The following is a 15536-nucleotide window of genomic DNA, read 5'->3' on the forward strand; positions in this document are numbered from 1 at the left end:
CCCGTCCTCCTTCATAAATTCTGTTCATAAATTAATAATTTCTTCCATAAATTTCTTCAAGGCTTTCTTCAAATACATTTCCAAGAATTTCTAGAGATTTTCTTTTTCAAGAATTCCTTTTTCCATGGAATCTACCAGATACTCGGTATCCAGAAAGTCTAGTAGGGATTTTTTCACAAAACACTCCAGGAGTTCATATATATCTCTAAGGGCTCCTTCAGCATTTCTTTCAGAAATTCCTCCAGCGGTTTCTTCATAAAATTTTTTGTAAATTGCTTCACTACTCCTCCAGAGATTTCTTCTGGAATTTCACCAGGGGTTTTATTGAAAATTCCCGCATGAATGTCTCTAGGAATACCTCCAGAAGTTCATTAATGATTTTCTTCAGTGATTCCTGCAGGTATTCTTCCAGAGATTCCTGTTGAAATTCATTCAGAGATTCATTCAGGAATTCCTCCAGGTATTTCTCTACGTATTTTCAGAGAAATTCTTCCAGGATTTCTTCCAAGGATACCAATAGGAATTATTACTCGGTTTCGTTAAAAAATCTTTTTTTTTCATAAATAATTCCTAGAAACTCTACAGAAATTCATTTGGAATCCAGGGATCCCTTTGTCCATTGATTTTTATTTTAAATTCATCTATATTCTTCCAAATAAATAAGCGATTTTTTTCGGAAATTCTTCCAAAGGCTCCTCCAGGAATATGTTGAAAATGTTGTCAGGAGTAATTTAAGAAATTTCTAGAAGGTTTTTTTTTTAAATTTACCTAGCGGTTCCTTCAGAAATATATGCTGAGACTCCATCGGAGATTTCCCCCCAGGAATTCAGATATTCCTTCACACATTTTACAGAATAAAATAATTCTTGAAATCACAAAAAAAAAAATACTGGAGAAATATTTCTAGCGTTCTCTGAAGGAAACTCTGGAAGAACTTCTGTAGATACTTGCGGAGGAATTCTTGAAAGAATTTCATGCAAAATAGTTGAAAGTTATTATGTGCACCAAAATCCTTGAAGCAATTTCTGAAGTAGTTATCAGAGAAATTTTCGGAGGAAAATTTAGCAGCAGAAATTTATAATAAAGCTAGAAGAATTTTCAATGGAATTAACAAAAGAAATTTCTAAAGAAATTTGTTTTTTTGAACGGATGCCTCATAAACTGGAGACTGCTCTGCAGTAATTCCTAGATGATTTTTTTAGGTATTCCTGCAGAAACACCAAGAAATAAATCCCAAAGCAATTTCTGAAAGAATTCCTGGACGAATCTCTGAGGGGATTCCTGAAGGGTTCCGGAATAAGTTTAAGAAAGAAACCCTTAAGAAAGGTTCCAATAAATCCCAAGTGAAATTTCTGATTTATCCTCAGGAGAAATTTCTAAGGAATTTCTGGGAAACTAGACTTGACTAGAAAAGGTTCTAAGATTCATTAAAAATAAAAATAAAAATTATTAGGTTTTATGATTGTGCTGAGAGCCTTTGCAAGACTAATGGAGCACGTTCGGTGTAGTACTAGATTTGTAGTAATGAGCTGAATTTTAGTATGGTGAGAAGGTCAATTCCTCGTTTCTGCAATGAAATGGTCCAAAAAGCGTGGGTATTATGATTCCTTGCCCAATTTGATGCTGTTCGAGCAAAACTTTGGATAACTATGTTGTTTATGTTGGAAGAAATGGAGAAAACAACAACACTGTTGCCCAAAGTTTTGCTTAAACAGCATCAAATTAGGCAAGGAAACATAATACTCACGCTTTTTGCATAATTTCATTGCAGAAACGGAGAATTGACCTTCTCACCATACTAAAATTCAGCTCATTACTACAAACCTAGTACTTCACTGATCTGTCCTATTGATCAAAATGTTGCTTGAGTTCCGTTCTGTTCCACATCGTCGGGCATTGCACTCAGTTGCTTTGTCGATGGCTGCTTTCATCGTACTCCAGGAGTTCACGAGAAGAACTTCATTGAGCCCTTCCTCGTCCGGCAGTACTGGCTCGAGATTCTACGCGTATGTGGTGGTGTATGTACGCGTGTAAATCAAAGGGGTACCGCTATCCGATCACTTTTGCAATATTTTCAACGCCTTGCCACATCCAGATCTGTGAACGAAAACATTTTATACTTTGTACACACAAAATTCAGCTTATTTGTAGTTCCGTGTCAAAAATTGAGCTCAATCCAACAAAGCAAACCATAGTTACAGCATCTTAAACTTGGGTATTTTGTATGAAAATCGGCGTTTGTCCGATCAATTATGCACCACAGTGTACGTGCAAAATTCTATCAGGGTCTGACATAACCGGCTCCTCACTTGGATAACAAAATAAAGAAATTCGTTGAATAATTAAGGCTGATACAAATTTAATTTTGACTTTTTGTCTCCCCCCCCCTTCAAAAATGTTTGGCTAGAATTAGAATTTTGAGGGGGCACATAAAAAATATTTATCAAAATATCGGGCTTTGGTAAAAATTCTTTAACAAATCCGATGAGTTTTTAATATTTTTCAAATTAAATGCTTTATTATTTTTATCCCCCCCCTCGACCAGCCAAAGAATGGTGGGACAAAAAGTGAAAAAAATATTTGTAACGGCCTAATTCATAGACAGACACTCTCCACTTGCTAAGCGTGGATAATATAAACATAACAGAAGACTGAAGACTATTTATTATACATTTAGATTATACGTTCGAATAAATAATAAGGGTACTCACTAAACAGATTAAATTGCTGCGTAAACCATAATTTTCTGCTTATTTGAAATGTTTCATGATTTTGCGAATGAAATAATCAAAGATTGCCTTGGTGATCGCGACGTTTAATCAGTTTAATCAGTTTACGCTGTTAATTGAATCCCCCTAATATAAACATGCAATATTTGAAAAAAAAAACAATTGAAAACATACTCTCAACCAAAAACTAGCTTTAACACCACACAAGATATTAGGGGGATTCATTTAACAGCGTAAACCGCTTATTGAAGTTTATTCTGATTAAACGTCGCGATCACCAAGGCAATCTTTGATTATTTCATTCGCAATTTCATGAACCATTTCAAATAATCAGATAATCATAGCTTACGCGGTTATTTACGCTGTTTAGTGAGTCTCCTTATTGTTACCAAAACGGTTGGTAACACACTAGTATTATACTGCTGAAGCATCACTTACTCACCACCAATTGGTGGTGAAAAGCTGCTGAATTGAAAAACCGATGCTATAAATTCGTTTTGAGCTTGTGCGGCTATGCCAAGAAGGGTCAAGCTTCACTGCAATCATGCACGACAGCTTTTGCTCTGTTTCACATAAGCTCAGCAACATTGACTGAACTAGATAAGTCAATATGCACTGCAGTTATAGCTTCACTCTATTACAGCCCCTATATAGGGTAAGTGTACCAATTATGGCTATAGTACCAATTGTTCGCTATATTTGATTTTCACCCTTTAACGATGTAAATCAACAAGAAAAATTTTGTGAACAACAGATCACGTTCACAAAAGATAGTCGCACTCATTTAAACTCCACATTTTCCTCAAATCATGGTAGAAATAAATCATTTCCTTAAAATTTCGGCATCATTGCACCCTTTTTCGCCATAGTGTACCAGTTATGGCTAACCCCATAAGGAATGCATGCAAATAGTGCGAAAAGGAACCGAAGTTAGCCATAACTGGTACAGGGTTCCTATCATTGGCGCACGCTGTAATAAATACTAAAAGTAGTTTTGGCTCCGCTTCTATATTTTTCCGGTAAAGTATGGAGATTAAGCTGTCTTTTAACTTATTGATGACATTCGTTGGTCTTCTCGTTATTTTTGTATAAATAGCTTTCCTTAGGTATTGCCATAATTGGTACACGCACTCTACACTTCCCGCCATAAATATGGAAACCGATATTGCAATATGCATACTGAATATTGCAGTACCTAAAAAGTTTTGCATCTCCCTAAAAAGTAATTGTGTATTTCAGGTCTTTGAGGCACAAATCACTTAGGGGTCATCCATTTAGTACGACAAGCAATGTATTAAGTATAGAAAAAAAACCCGTACGAAGGGGGGGGAGGGACGAAAATTCCCAATTTTAGCTTGACGTACTTAATGGATGCTCCCTTATGGCCCCCTAATTCTGTTTGAACATGCAACTCGTACACACCACTTAATTGGTTCTAGGGTTACTTAATTTTCGTCATTTTTTTTTTGGGATGCAAAACTTTTCGGTGCTGCAATACTGAGTATTGCAACGATTCCATATTATTGGCAGGTAGTGTATATACACGCAGAAAAAATAATTGTAAACATAATTAAATTCTAGTTCAAAACAACTGATTTTTCAGTTTGCTATAGCGACAAACTGATTTCTAGTTTAAACTGAACTTTATCCATTGTTTGATAATACAAATATTTTCATTTGACGAAATTTTTGACAGTTTGTTAGAACAAACTGAGATTTGGTAGTTTCAATATAAAATGACAGATTGTTTTAAACGACTGCACTTTTGGTACTAACAAAACCGCAATGTGATTGTGTTGGTGACGGCAGCTCCTGCGGCAGCTCGGAAATCTATTTTTAGACACTCGGCAAGCGGATGGAAGCGAGAACGAATAAAAAAAGGCAAAAAAGCGAAACCGACCAACTTTTTGAGGATGCTGTCTTGAGTACCTGCGCGTTATCCATCACGGCCAAAACTGCACTTGGAAGTTGGAATGATGGATTTGCAACACTTTCTTCGTTGTGGCGATGTTGGGGTAAGAATTTTAAAGATGTGTGAGTGCATCCGGGCCATGTTTATGGTCCCCATTTTGTTGAAACAAATGAAGTTTTCATCGTTATATGGAATGATGGGAATTGATTGTTTTGATCGATAAACTCTAAGCAAGAACAAAGAAATATAACTTTGGAATAAGCAATTGCTCAGTTTGAAAATCAACCATGCGTTTTATTGTTTTAAACAAGCCTCTTTTTTCTGCGTGTACTAGACTGGGTCAACAAAGTCGATTTTTTGGAACAATGCTTTTTAGATTCCTTTTAGCGTCCAAAACAACTGTGCAGAATTTGGGAGCGATTGGTTGCGTCCCCGTATTCCGCTTTGCGATTGAAGTTTGTATGGAATTTAGTATGGGAAAACGTGCATTTTTGCATTTTTCTCATAAATTGAAATTTTTCGTCTAAAACTATCTAACTAATGACGTTGAAGCATATCCTAGGATATGCCGAAAAACTTTGCCGAAGACCGCAAAGTTATCCGACACTTGTGAAAAAAGTTATAACGCACAGATTGCCTGGTGGTGCTTATCATTAAACATGTAAAGGAATAACATCAATAATAAAATCTCAGTTTTTGGCCTAAGTTACCAAGCGAATAACTTTTTTCACAAGCGTCGGATCACTTTGCGATCTTCGGCAAAGTTTTTCGGTATATCCTAGGCTATACTTTAACGTCATTAGTTAAACGGTATTACACAAAAGAATTCAACTTATGAGTAAAATGCAAAAAAGTACGTTTTCCCATACTAACTTCCATACAAATTTCAATCACAATGCGGAATACGGGGACGCAACCAATCGCTCCCAAATTTTGCACAGTTGTTTTGGACGCAAAAAGGAGTCAAAAAAGCTTTGTTCCGGGTTGATGCGGCCAAATTTAAAGTTTCTCCATACAATGTTGACCCACTCTAGTATATACAGTAGAGTGGGTCAACAATTTAAATCTGATTGCATCAACCCGTAACAAAGCTTTTTTGAACCACATAAGCGTCCAAAACAACTGTGCAAAATTTGGGAGCGAAAACTCACTTTTTTGCATTTTGCTCAAAAGGGGTTTAAATTTATTTTCAACTATGACTGATAACTTTAAGACATAGCCTTGGATGTGTCGAAAAGCTTTGTCAAAGACCGCAAAGCGTTCCGACACTTGTGCCAAAAGTTATTATGTACAGATTGTCCGATGGTGCTTAACATTCAACATATAAAGGAATAACATCAATAATAAAATCACAATTTTTGGCATATATTACCAAACGAATAACTTTTTTTTTCGAGACTCTAATCAATTTTCAGTCGGGTCAGTCGGTTTCCACGGTAGGGCGATGGAAGTGCGAGTGAAAAATCCGGGTTCAGAATCGCGCTACAATATTCGTTGGTCAGTCGGTTTTCTCGATAGGGCGATGGAAGTGCGAGTGAAAAATCCGGGTTCAGAATCACGCTACAATAATCGTAGATCAGTCGGTTTCCACGGTAGGGCGATGGAAACGCGAGCACGAAATCCGGGATCAGTGGTCATCGTGATCAAATAAATCATAATCGTGATGAAGACCGCGACGTGTATTTCCATATAACTAGTGGATCATATCACCTAACAGAGGTGGCTCCTAGATCCACACCTTACCCTACCCTACTAACCACCATTCCTTCCCGTGACAACTGTGGGGATGCTGTGGATTCCACGGTTTCTAGTAGCAACGGTTGTCGAACTAACATTCCTTCCCTTTCCTGATGACCGTAAGGACGTGGCCAGCGCCGTTATTGACTTTAAATAGCTGAACTCTCGAATTGTGCACATTGAGAATGGTTAGCTAGTCCCAAGCTTTCACATTCATTGGCTCTCTGTGCAACTTCGATTGTTCTGGTCAATCACGGAGTAGCAACTACGATGTGTACGGTTATCTTTGCTTTGCTTTGCTTTGCTTGAGACTCTAATCAATTTTCAGTCTTCGACAAAGTTTTTCGATTTTTCCCAGGCTATACTTTAACGTAAAAAGTCATATAGTCTTCGACCATTTTTTTCAACTTTGAGAAAAATGAAAAAAAAAATCACGTTTTCCTATACAAAAACCCATACAAATTTCAATCACAATGCGGAATACGAGGATGCAGTTATCATGGATGCTGAAAGGAATCAAGAAAGCTTTGTTCCAAGAAATCGGCCTTGTTGACCCAGTCTACTATATAGGTATACTTCGATTTACTGGACCCTCGATTATGTAGACCCCCGATTTTATGTGCTTCGGTTTTATGTACATTTTACCTCGATTTTAAGGACAGACTTGTTGGAATCCCAAAATGGCCGCGACAATGGCCGACTTTGGCACCTACTCACGATTTTGAGGGCACAAATGTTTTTGTAAACAAAACCAGCGCACCTGAGCTTTTTATTTCAAGCTAATTAAAAGTGAGCAAGAACAGAATAATAAAATACATTGTTGTTTGAACCCCGCTTGTTGAGATTTGTGCGTCTGTAATTTTGATGCAATGTTGAAGCGGGATTTCAAGAAGTTTGTCCTTAATGTATTTTTTTTAAATATTATATCAGTTTAAAACTTGCAGTTTGTATAATGATGTCTTATAATGCAGTGATCAATGGCTCAATGCAGTCTCAAATGGCTGAGACGCAGAGCACTTTATATCAATAAAATGTTTAGTGGAGTTTCCTTAATAGCGCCGAAGCAATACTAAGTTTTATATATCCCTTTCGGGACGGAGCACAAAATAATGAAATCTCCATACAAATGGCTCAACTTTGGCTCTCCAGAACTCTAAGATTTCTAAAAAAAAAACAAAAAAATATTTTTCCTCATTTGAAAGAGCTATTTACTCTTTATCTTTCGATTTCTAGCTTTGACTACCTAGATAAATCGTAAATTAAAAAAATGCAACAGATAAAACTTTGTCATGTTTTATGATTTTTGTCCACTTTTTGTTAACCTTGTGGTAAATCCCACAGGCAACGTAAACTGAAGTTTGTTTACACACATACAAGTATATGTAAGGGCTGAATTAAGAAAACAGTTTACAATTGTACTGGATCGCCACGAAAGGGATATGACTTCATTTTTTAAAAATTTCTCTCGTTTTGTTGATGATGTTGAGGAGCGAAGTATATGGAGTGATTCTCTGGCGATTTTTTTATAAATCCCTTAGCAATGACAACATTTTTGGGGGATGCATGCAGACGGCCCATTCGCCTGGATTTTCCTCGAAACTTTCTAACAAACTTCTTTCAAAATTTCTTATGGTTTCCTTATCGAGAATTGTAACATATTCCTGATGTTCTTGGCGTGTACTCAGCTGATTGAACTCCAAAATGTGTAGCAAATTCCATACAAAAGTCATTGTAATGCTTCGGCAGATTACTGACAAGATTTGTGATAAATTATTTTCAGTGCTGTCATAGTAAAATTAGAGCTAGTTTGTCAAGGATTCCAGCGCCCCTTTACTGAGTACATTCCCATGGATGAATTCCTGAATCTCCGAAGAAACCGCTTGAGCAAGGAACTGTTGCTACTGCTGCTAATCCATTGAATAAATTTTGAAGAAATCCCTGCTGAAATTTCTGAAGTAATTTTAGGAATACTTCAAGCTGAAGAAATTTCAGAAGAAAATGAAAAAATGTGAAGATAATTTCAAATGGATTCCTGAAAGATTTTTTGAAAAACGGAATATTTTAAAAATCCATAGATGTATCACAGACAAGCAGACGTAACACTTCGACCATTTTTTGATTTAAATCATAGTCACGAATGCATGTTTGCCCAATGCTAATAAGACTGAATTTGGCCTACCACCAACGAGATGGCGGTAATTAGCAAACATCAAACTCGAACAAAAACGGTGCGTGCGCCATGGGTGGATAGTTGGTCAAATATCAGGTTTTCAAATAGACCGTTAAGTCGGTGTACGATGGGAATTATCAGAGTGATACATCTGTTTGTCTGTGGATGGATTTTCTGAAGAAATTCCAGGAAGAATACCTGAGGAAACACTGGAAATCCGTAATGGAATAGCCAACAAAACCTCTTAAGATATTTCTGGAAAAACAACCTGGAAAATCCTCTAATAATAATATCAAACATTTTTTTTTCAATGAATTCCTGGAGGAATCCATAGAGAAATTAGTAGATACACTTGGAAAAAATCTTGGAGGAATTTCTGTGCAATTCCATAGAGGAAAACGCGGCGGAATATCTGATAAAATCTCTGTGTGAACATCTTCAGGAATATCTGCAAGAATGTCTTCCAGCTTTTCCATAAGTATTCATATAAGAATCTCTGAAAGAAAATGTAGAAAAAATTGTAAAGGAATCCTTGGAGGATTTTCTAAGACTTTCTTAAGAAACCCTTGGAGAAATTTCTGGAAGAGAAATGTCTTGAAGGAATATCTAACCCTAGTAGGATGTTGGGGTCAATATGACCCAGACAGGCACGCTGAACTTGCTCTACGCCATCGTGGTGCGAAAAACCTAACATATTAAGAAAGTTTAAAGAATGTGAAGAAATCTTTGGAATTTCATTAATAATCTCTTGTAGAATTTCTGAAGCAATCTCCATGGAGTAAATTCTTTAGAAAACTTCCCAGAAAATTTTTAAGGAGTTCAGAATTTCTGATTCTTAATGTATTCGTGGATCATTTTCTAAAAAAAAATCCTTGGAGTATTTTTGAAAAAGTTCTTGGAAGGTTTTCTAGATGAATGCCTTGAAAATAAAAATTCTTTGAAAAAAAAACAAAAAAGGAATCCTAAGAAGATTTTCTGACAGAAATTCAGATTTTCAAAAAAGAAAAACCTCGAAAAATTTCTGAAGCAAAAGTTTTAGAATAAATCCTTTTATTTCTTTCAATATTTTCCCCGGGATTCCTTCATTTGTGCTTCCCGGAATTTCTTCAATGATTGCTCCTGCAGTTTTATCTCTGCCAAAGATTACTTCAGCTATTATTTCTGGTATGTCGTTTGAAATTTCTTCTAGGATTCCTACAGAAATTACTCCTAGGATTCCTTCAGATAATTCTTTTGGGATTCCTTCAGGAATATTTTTCAGCATTCGTTCAGCGATTTTAGTCACGATTCTTTCACAGATTATTCCCCAGATTGTTTTTCAAGGATTCTTTCAGCGATTCCTTCAGGGATTCTGAGACAACGTCTTCCGGGATTCCTTTCGTCATGCTTTCAGATATCCCTCCCAAGACTCATTTAGAGAATCTTTTGCAATTCTTCCTAGGTTGCCTATACAAATGTTTCCCAGAATTCCTTTAGGGATTTCTGCTGGAATTTCTGCAGAGACTTCTTCAGAGATTCCTTCTGGAATTTCTCCTGTGATTCCTTCAGAGATTCCTCTCGAAAAATTTTCAGCGATTCTTTTCGAGTTTTCTCCAGTCGTTTTTTCCGGGTTTCTTACATTAGTTCCTGCTGGCATTCCTTCAATGATTCCGTCAGGGATATATCTTGCATTCCTTCAGGATTTTTTCAGAGATCTCTTCCAGGTTTCTTTGAGGGATTCGTCCACGATAATTGAAAGATCGTCGTTCGAGATTCCTCCAGGAATTACTCCAAGATTATTTCAGGGATCCCTTCAGGGAATTTTTCATAATTATTCCTGAGCCGGGATTCCTTCTGTGATTTATCCCAGGCTTTCTTCATTGAGTCTTTTAGGAATTCCTCCAAGGTGGCCTTCAATGAGTCCTCCCGGGATACCTCATTGCCTTTTCTGGATTTCTTTCAAGAATCCCCCGGCGTTTACTTTGGGGAAGTCTCCCGGGATTTCTTCCGGCATTATGTTAGATATTCCTCCCGAGATTCATTTAGGTAATCCTTCAAAGATTTCTCCAGAAATTCTTTTGGTAATTCATTCAGGAATCCTTTTGGGTTTTCTTCATGGATTCCTGTCAATCTTCTTTTTTAGACTTCTCCTCTGATACCCTGAGAACACGCACAGGGACTCCTCTTAAAATCAGGGATCAGTTCAGGATTCTATTCTGTCATGGATTGGCCCCGGAAATCCCTCAGGGATTTCTGCCACGAGTCCTGCGAGTTTTTTTTTTTCAGGGATTCCTTCCGGGGTTCCTTTCTGCCAGTGTTCATTATTGGCGTGGCGTTTTAGGGTGGAGCCCCCCCTCCATCTATTAGGTATTGGAAAATATACTTCAATGGTGGAGGTGGTGTAAAAAATTAGCAAAAAAAATCTGAGTAATTTGTGGATGCTTCCTAATGTCGAATTCGTTTTTGAACCTGGGTTGGAACTGGATTGGCGGAAAATGTGTAAACAAACAAACTCAAACAAACTTTAGTACAAGCGAAACCGAAGTCGGGTTGGGGTTGAAACTGTGATCTCATCCAGTTCCAACCCAGGTTGGAACTGAATCAAAAACGAAAACGACATAAGCGATGAACCAGTTTTGGGCTGAAAATCTCAATAAAAAAAGAATAATTACATGATAATAATGTGATATTATACTCTTAGTAGAAAACAAATTATTTGTACTTTCTTATTTATTGAACGATATCGAACCGTTTGTATAAATACTAAGTCTTTATCATCTGAAATGATTTAAAATATTCCTCTAATCATATTTTGTTTTGTTTTCTGTTTACCAAATCTTGGTAGAAGATATAACTTTTGAACGACTTGCTAGTGCTTAAATACGCTATGGATGCTGTTGCTGTTGCTACTTCTGCTGAGAATATCATCTGTAATATTTGTCACCTAAATGTGATTTTCATTGTTCGTTCTACTGTAAGCACTCTAGCGCAGACATAACACCTCCTACAAGTGTTTGAAAATAGTTTCTCTCGATTTGTTCTATTGGGTGTTGCCTGCGCATCTGATTAAAGCTTAACCTACATATTTATTCAACTAATTCGCGTTTGTTCTGTTGTAATGTTACTTATTATCGTCATATCACTGGAAACACTCATCCTTTCCTACTCGTCGTCGCACACCGTCCTTAAGTTTTGTCAAAAAAGAGTTCTGATTTCAATGGAATGAAATGATCGCACGCGTCTAAATGCCGGCGTGAGTCGCGTCAAATAGCTGTTCGTTAGGTATGCATTGATTGTTGCAACGACAACGGATTGTAAAACAATACAAACACAAAAGCACATCCTTCCACTGTAATACTGTAGCAGAGAGAACGATCACCGTTTGGCATCGGCTGGTGCTGGTAGTGCTGGTGGTCGCGCCTATTTCAGCCGAAGATGTTGTTCACCAAACTGTTGAAACCGTTGCTCAGCGTCGAAAGAATGCCTTCGTCGGCCGGGGAACCGGAGTTGATGCCACCGCTACCGGGAAGGCCGGGGGCTGCTATCTGAGGACGATACTGCGACTGGGCCGGCTGCTGGACAGGCCGATAGTAAGGGCCATCGTTACGCTGGGGGGAGAGGGAAGATTGGAAGAACGGTGGATTAGGGCATGGTTTAGTTGATTCTTGGTTGTAGTGCGAAACAACTAATGACGGCACGAAACAAGGACACATTTGGGGGCTATATTTAGTATTTGGAAATAATCTCTAGTTCCCTTGATAAAGGCCAAATAAAGCCGGCCGAAAATTCCTAACAGCATTCCAGGAAGAATTACTGTTTAGATTTCTTGAGGAATTCCGGGACAAATCTAAGGGAGTTCCTAGACGATTTTTTGAAGGAACTACTAGACAAATTACTATGGAGATTTTTGGGCGAATTCGTCTAATGAAAATTTCCCCGACTGGAGCAGGAATCGAACCCGTCGTCTCCGGATTGGAGACCTGAGGGAATGGAAAGGAGAAATTTTCAGGGAAATTTCTTGTACACAATCTTGGGGGCATTTCGTGAGGAATGTGGCTAATTTTTGTTGAACTTCCTTGAGAAATATGGGTAATTCTTGAAGAACTTCCTGGGGAATTACCCATAAATTACTTCATGGGGGAATTCCCAGAAGAATATATATCGGAATTCACCGAGAAATTCCTGGGTGAGTTCCAGAGTGCTGTCATGGTAAAATCCGAGCTGGTTACTGAAGGTTTCCAAATTGCAGCGCCCTCTATACTGGTATGGCCCCAAGGAAACGACTTTACTATCTCCAGGGACACTGCCAGAAATTTCTTTGGGGATTCTTTCAGCATTTATCAAAAAAATACTGGGATTTAGAAAGAAGATTCTCGCAGGATTTCTTAGAATTATTTTGTGTAATAAATTCTCTAAAGTTTCCTCTTAGAATCAGTTTCTGTCCATGCATTTCTTTGAACATTTCTCCGGGGAATCCTTCAACGATTCTTTCAGGAATTCTCCCAGAAAGTTCTCCTTGGGACTTCTTCAGAAGTTTCTCATGAACATTTTTAAAATGTCTGCAAAATTATTCTCAGAATTTTTTCCATAAGTTTTTTATTGGGATTTTTTCGAAAATTCGTCTAGAAATTTCTCAAGAATTTTTAGGAATTTTTATTGGGCTTCTGTATGAATTTCTTCAAACGTTTCTTCAGAAGATGCAAATCCAGCTTTTATTTTTTACAAAGATTTGGAGATTCTTTCAGAAATCCCTTAATGGATTTCCTTTAGAAATTCAGAAATTTCTCTTGAATTTTTTTCAGAAATTATTGAGGTTTCTTCTCGCTCCCTTTTTGGAGGTTATAGCAATAGTGGTGGAAGTGGAAATTTATCACTATTTGGACCAAAAACTTCGCTATTGACATTTTCAATAGATATATTATACTTAATTTAAGACATTAAATCAGTTTTGTTTTCGAGAATAGTTGTAAAATCTGCTTAAAACAATTATTTTTCTGTTTGTTTTTTTAATCCTTTGCACCTATAGTGGTGGGTCCCATAAGAATCCAATGGAATGCACCACTACAGGAACTTATGTTAAATTTTACCACCACAATAGGAACCGTGTAGTGCAAGTGATTTATTAAAAAAAAAACTGAAACAAACGATGGTTTTTATATTTTTCCTAGCAAATTCAAGTAAAAAATTACCGATTAACGTCATCAGATTTTTTATTTTATGGTAAGTATTATCAATTTATTTAAATTATTTTACTACAAGGAGCTACAAAATGCACCACTCTTGTAACATTTACCCTACTCTATTTATTAAGTGATTTTCTCGGCTTTTTATTTCGAAATTTCTCCAGTCCTTCTAAGTATTATTCCAAAGGTTCATTCATTCAAAACTATATTTCTTCAGTGATTCTCCAAAGAATTCCTTCCTGTTTTTTTCTGTTTCTGCAGAATTTCCTTCAGAAATTTCTGGTAGGTAGTAGTTTAGGGATGTTTGTGTACAAATTCCTTCAAAAATTGTATATACAATTTTTCAGAAAATTTCTTCAGAGGTATCTCCAGGAGTTTTTCTAAGGATTCCTTCCGAAAATCATCCAGGGATCAATCCGAAATTTATTGATGAATTTCTTCATGACTTTCACCAGTACCATTATTGCCTGCGATGCATGCAAGACGTTTTCCAAGAGATTTCTACAGAAATTACTCTAAGGATTTTTACAACTATATTTCCAGTTTCTCAAATATTTTCTCCTTGGAATTACTTTCAAATTGTTCTTCAAGAAGTCTCTCTGAGGATAAAAAGGGGTATCATAATGTGTTTCTTCAGGTATTCTCCTAGGTTTTATTCTGAAATTGCTTCGGAGACTATTTCATAAATTGTTACAAGGTTTTTGGTCCAGGAATTGTTTCAAAAAAATTTCAAGAATTGCTGGATTGAGTTTCCAAATCCATTGATCTAACACTTACAATTTCCGCGGCGCCTTCGTTCTTTGGGACGGCAAACTTAATTATAATTATCAATTTCATGCTTCTTCTCTGTGTCATCCTGTTCGTCGTTGCTCTTTCAGTTTGTCTTCAAGAAATTACTTTTCTATAAGAAGTAGTAGCCCCTTCCATCACCACAGAATTAAGCAGGGGGGTAAGATACATCTCTTAATGAAATAAAAAATGAGATAACATAGAGGATATTCTTCTGGTAATCCTTGATGAAGTTCCGCTTTTCTATTACATCCCGAAAGAGCTTCTGGATTCCTTAGTTGATCACTAGATTTTGTTTGCTGGGAGTTATAGAAATTTCTGCTAAAGTTCTTGAAATAAATTCTTGGGATAAATCTAGTAAAACTGTTTCAAGTGATTAAAACAGATGTTAACCTTAGATTTCCGTTAAAATTTTATCTGGAAAATCCATTCTTTAAAACCCACTGGACTCGTTCGATATTTTTCCTGTATACATTTTCAAACTAAAAGTGAGTAAATTAAATGTAATTGGGCAATCCTTTATTTAAAAAAAAAAAACATGAGAGAGCTTGTGATGGAGTACCCGAAGAAATCCATGGAACAACATCAGCAAGCATGCCTAATAGTTCCTGGAAGAATTTCTATCGAAATCTCTGATAGAATTCCATTCCTGAAGAAATCTCCCGCTCAATATATGAAGAAATCTCTGGAGAAATCTCTAGAGTAATTTTTGAAGGAATCACACCATATACAAGCTACTTTTGAAGGATTTCTCATAAAAGTTTTTCGAGAAAATCAAGTTTCCCTGAATCCGTGAAGAAATTTCTAGAAGAATCTATTAAACAAGTCCGAAACCGTGGAAAAATCTCTGGATAATTTTATTTTTTTAAGAAATTAGATATTAGAAATTCATTGAGAAAAATTCCTGAATACGGAATGAATACATTCTGAACATGAATTCCTGGAGGAATCTCCGATGATTTTCAGGAGTAATTCTTCTAGGAGTTCCCGAATAATTCCTTATAGGGATTTCAGGAAGAACCTTTGGATTAATTTAA

General features: G+C 36.6%; 1 protein-coding gene across 5 annotated transcripts in view; it reads right to left on the reverse strand.

Moving 5' to 3' along the window:
- Positions 1-11239: 11239 nt before the first annotated feature.
- Positions 11240-15536, reverse strand: part of LOC109424095 (carboxypeptidase D) — a 119241-nt gene continuing 114944 nt past the window's right edge. For 3 of the 5 annotated variants that reach the window (XM_062844889.1, XM_029854722.2, XM_029854724.2), the window contains one exon: positions 11995-12135. Coding sequence is in view for 2 of the 5 variants with exons in the window: in XM_029854725.2 (XP_029710585.1) it covers positions 11953-12135 (183 nt within the window). In the remaining 3 variants the exon portion in view is untranslated. Of the gene's footprint in view, positions 12136-15536 lie in introns of all 5 variants that reach the window. The other 2 variants (XM_029854725.2, XM_029854726.2) reach the window with 1 other exon arrangement.

The sequence above is a fragment of the Aedes albopictus genome, chromosome 1 (genome assembly GCF_035046485.1).
Source record: "Aedes albopictus strain Foshan chromosome 1, AalbF5, whole genome shotgun sequence".
Lineage (NCBI taxonomy): Eukaryota > Metazoa > Arthropoda > Insecta > Diptera > Culicidae > Aedes > Aedes albopictus.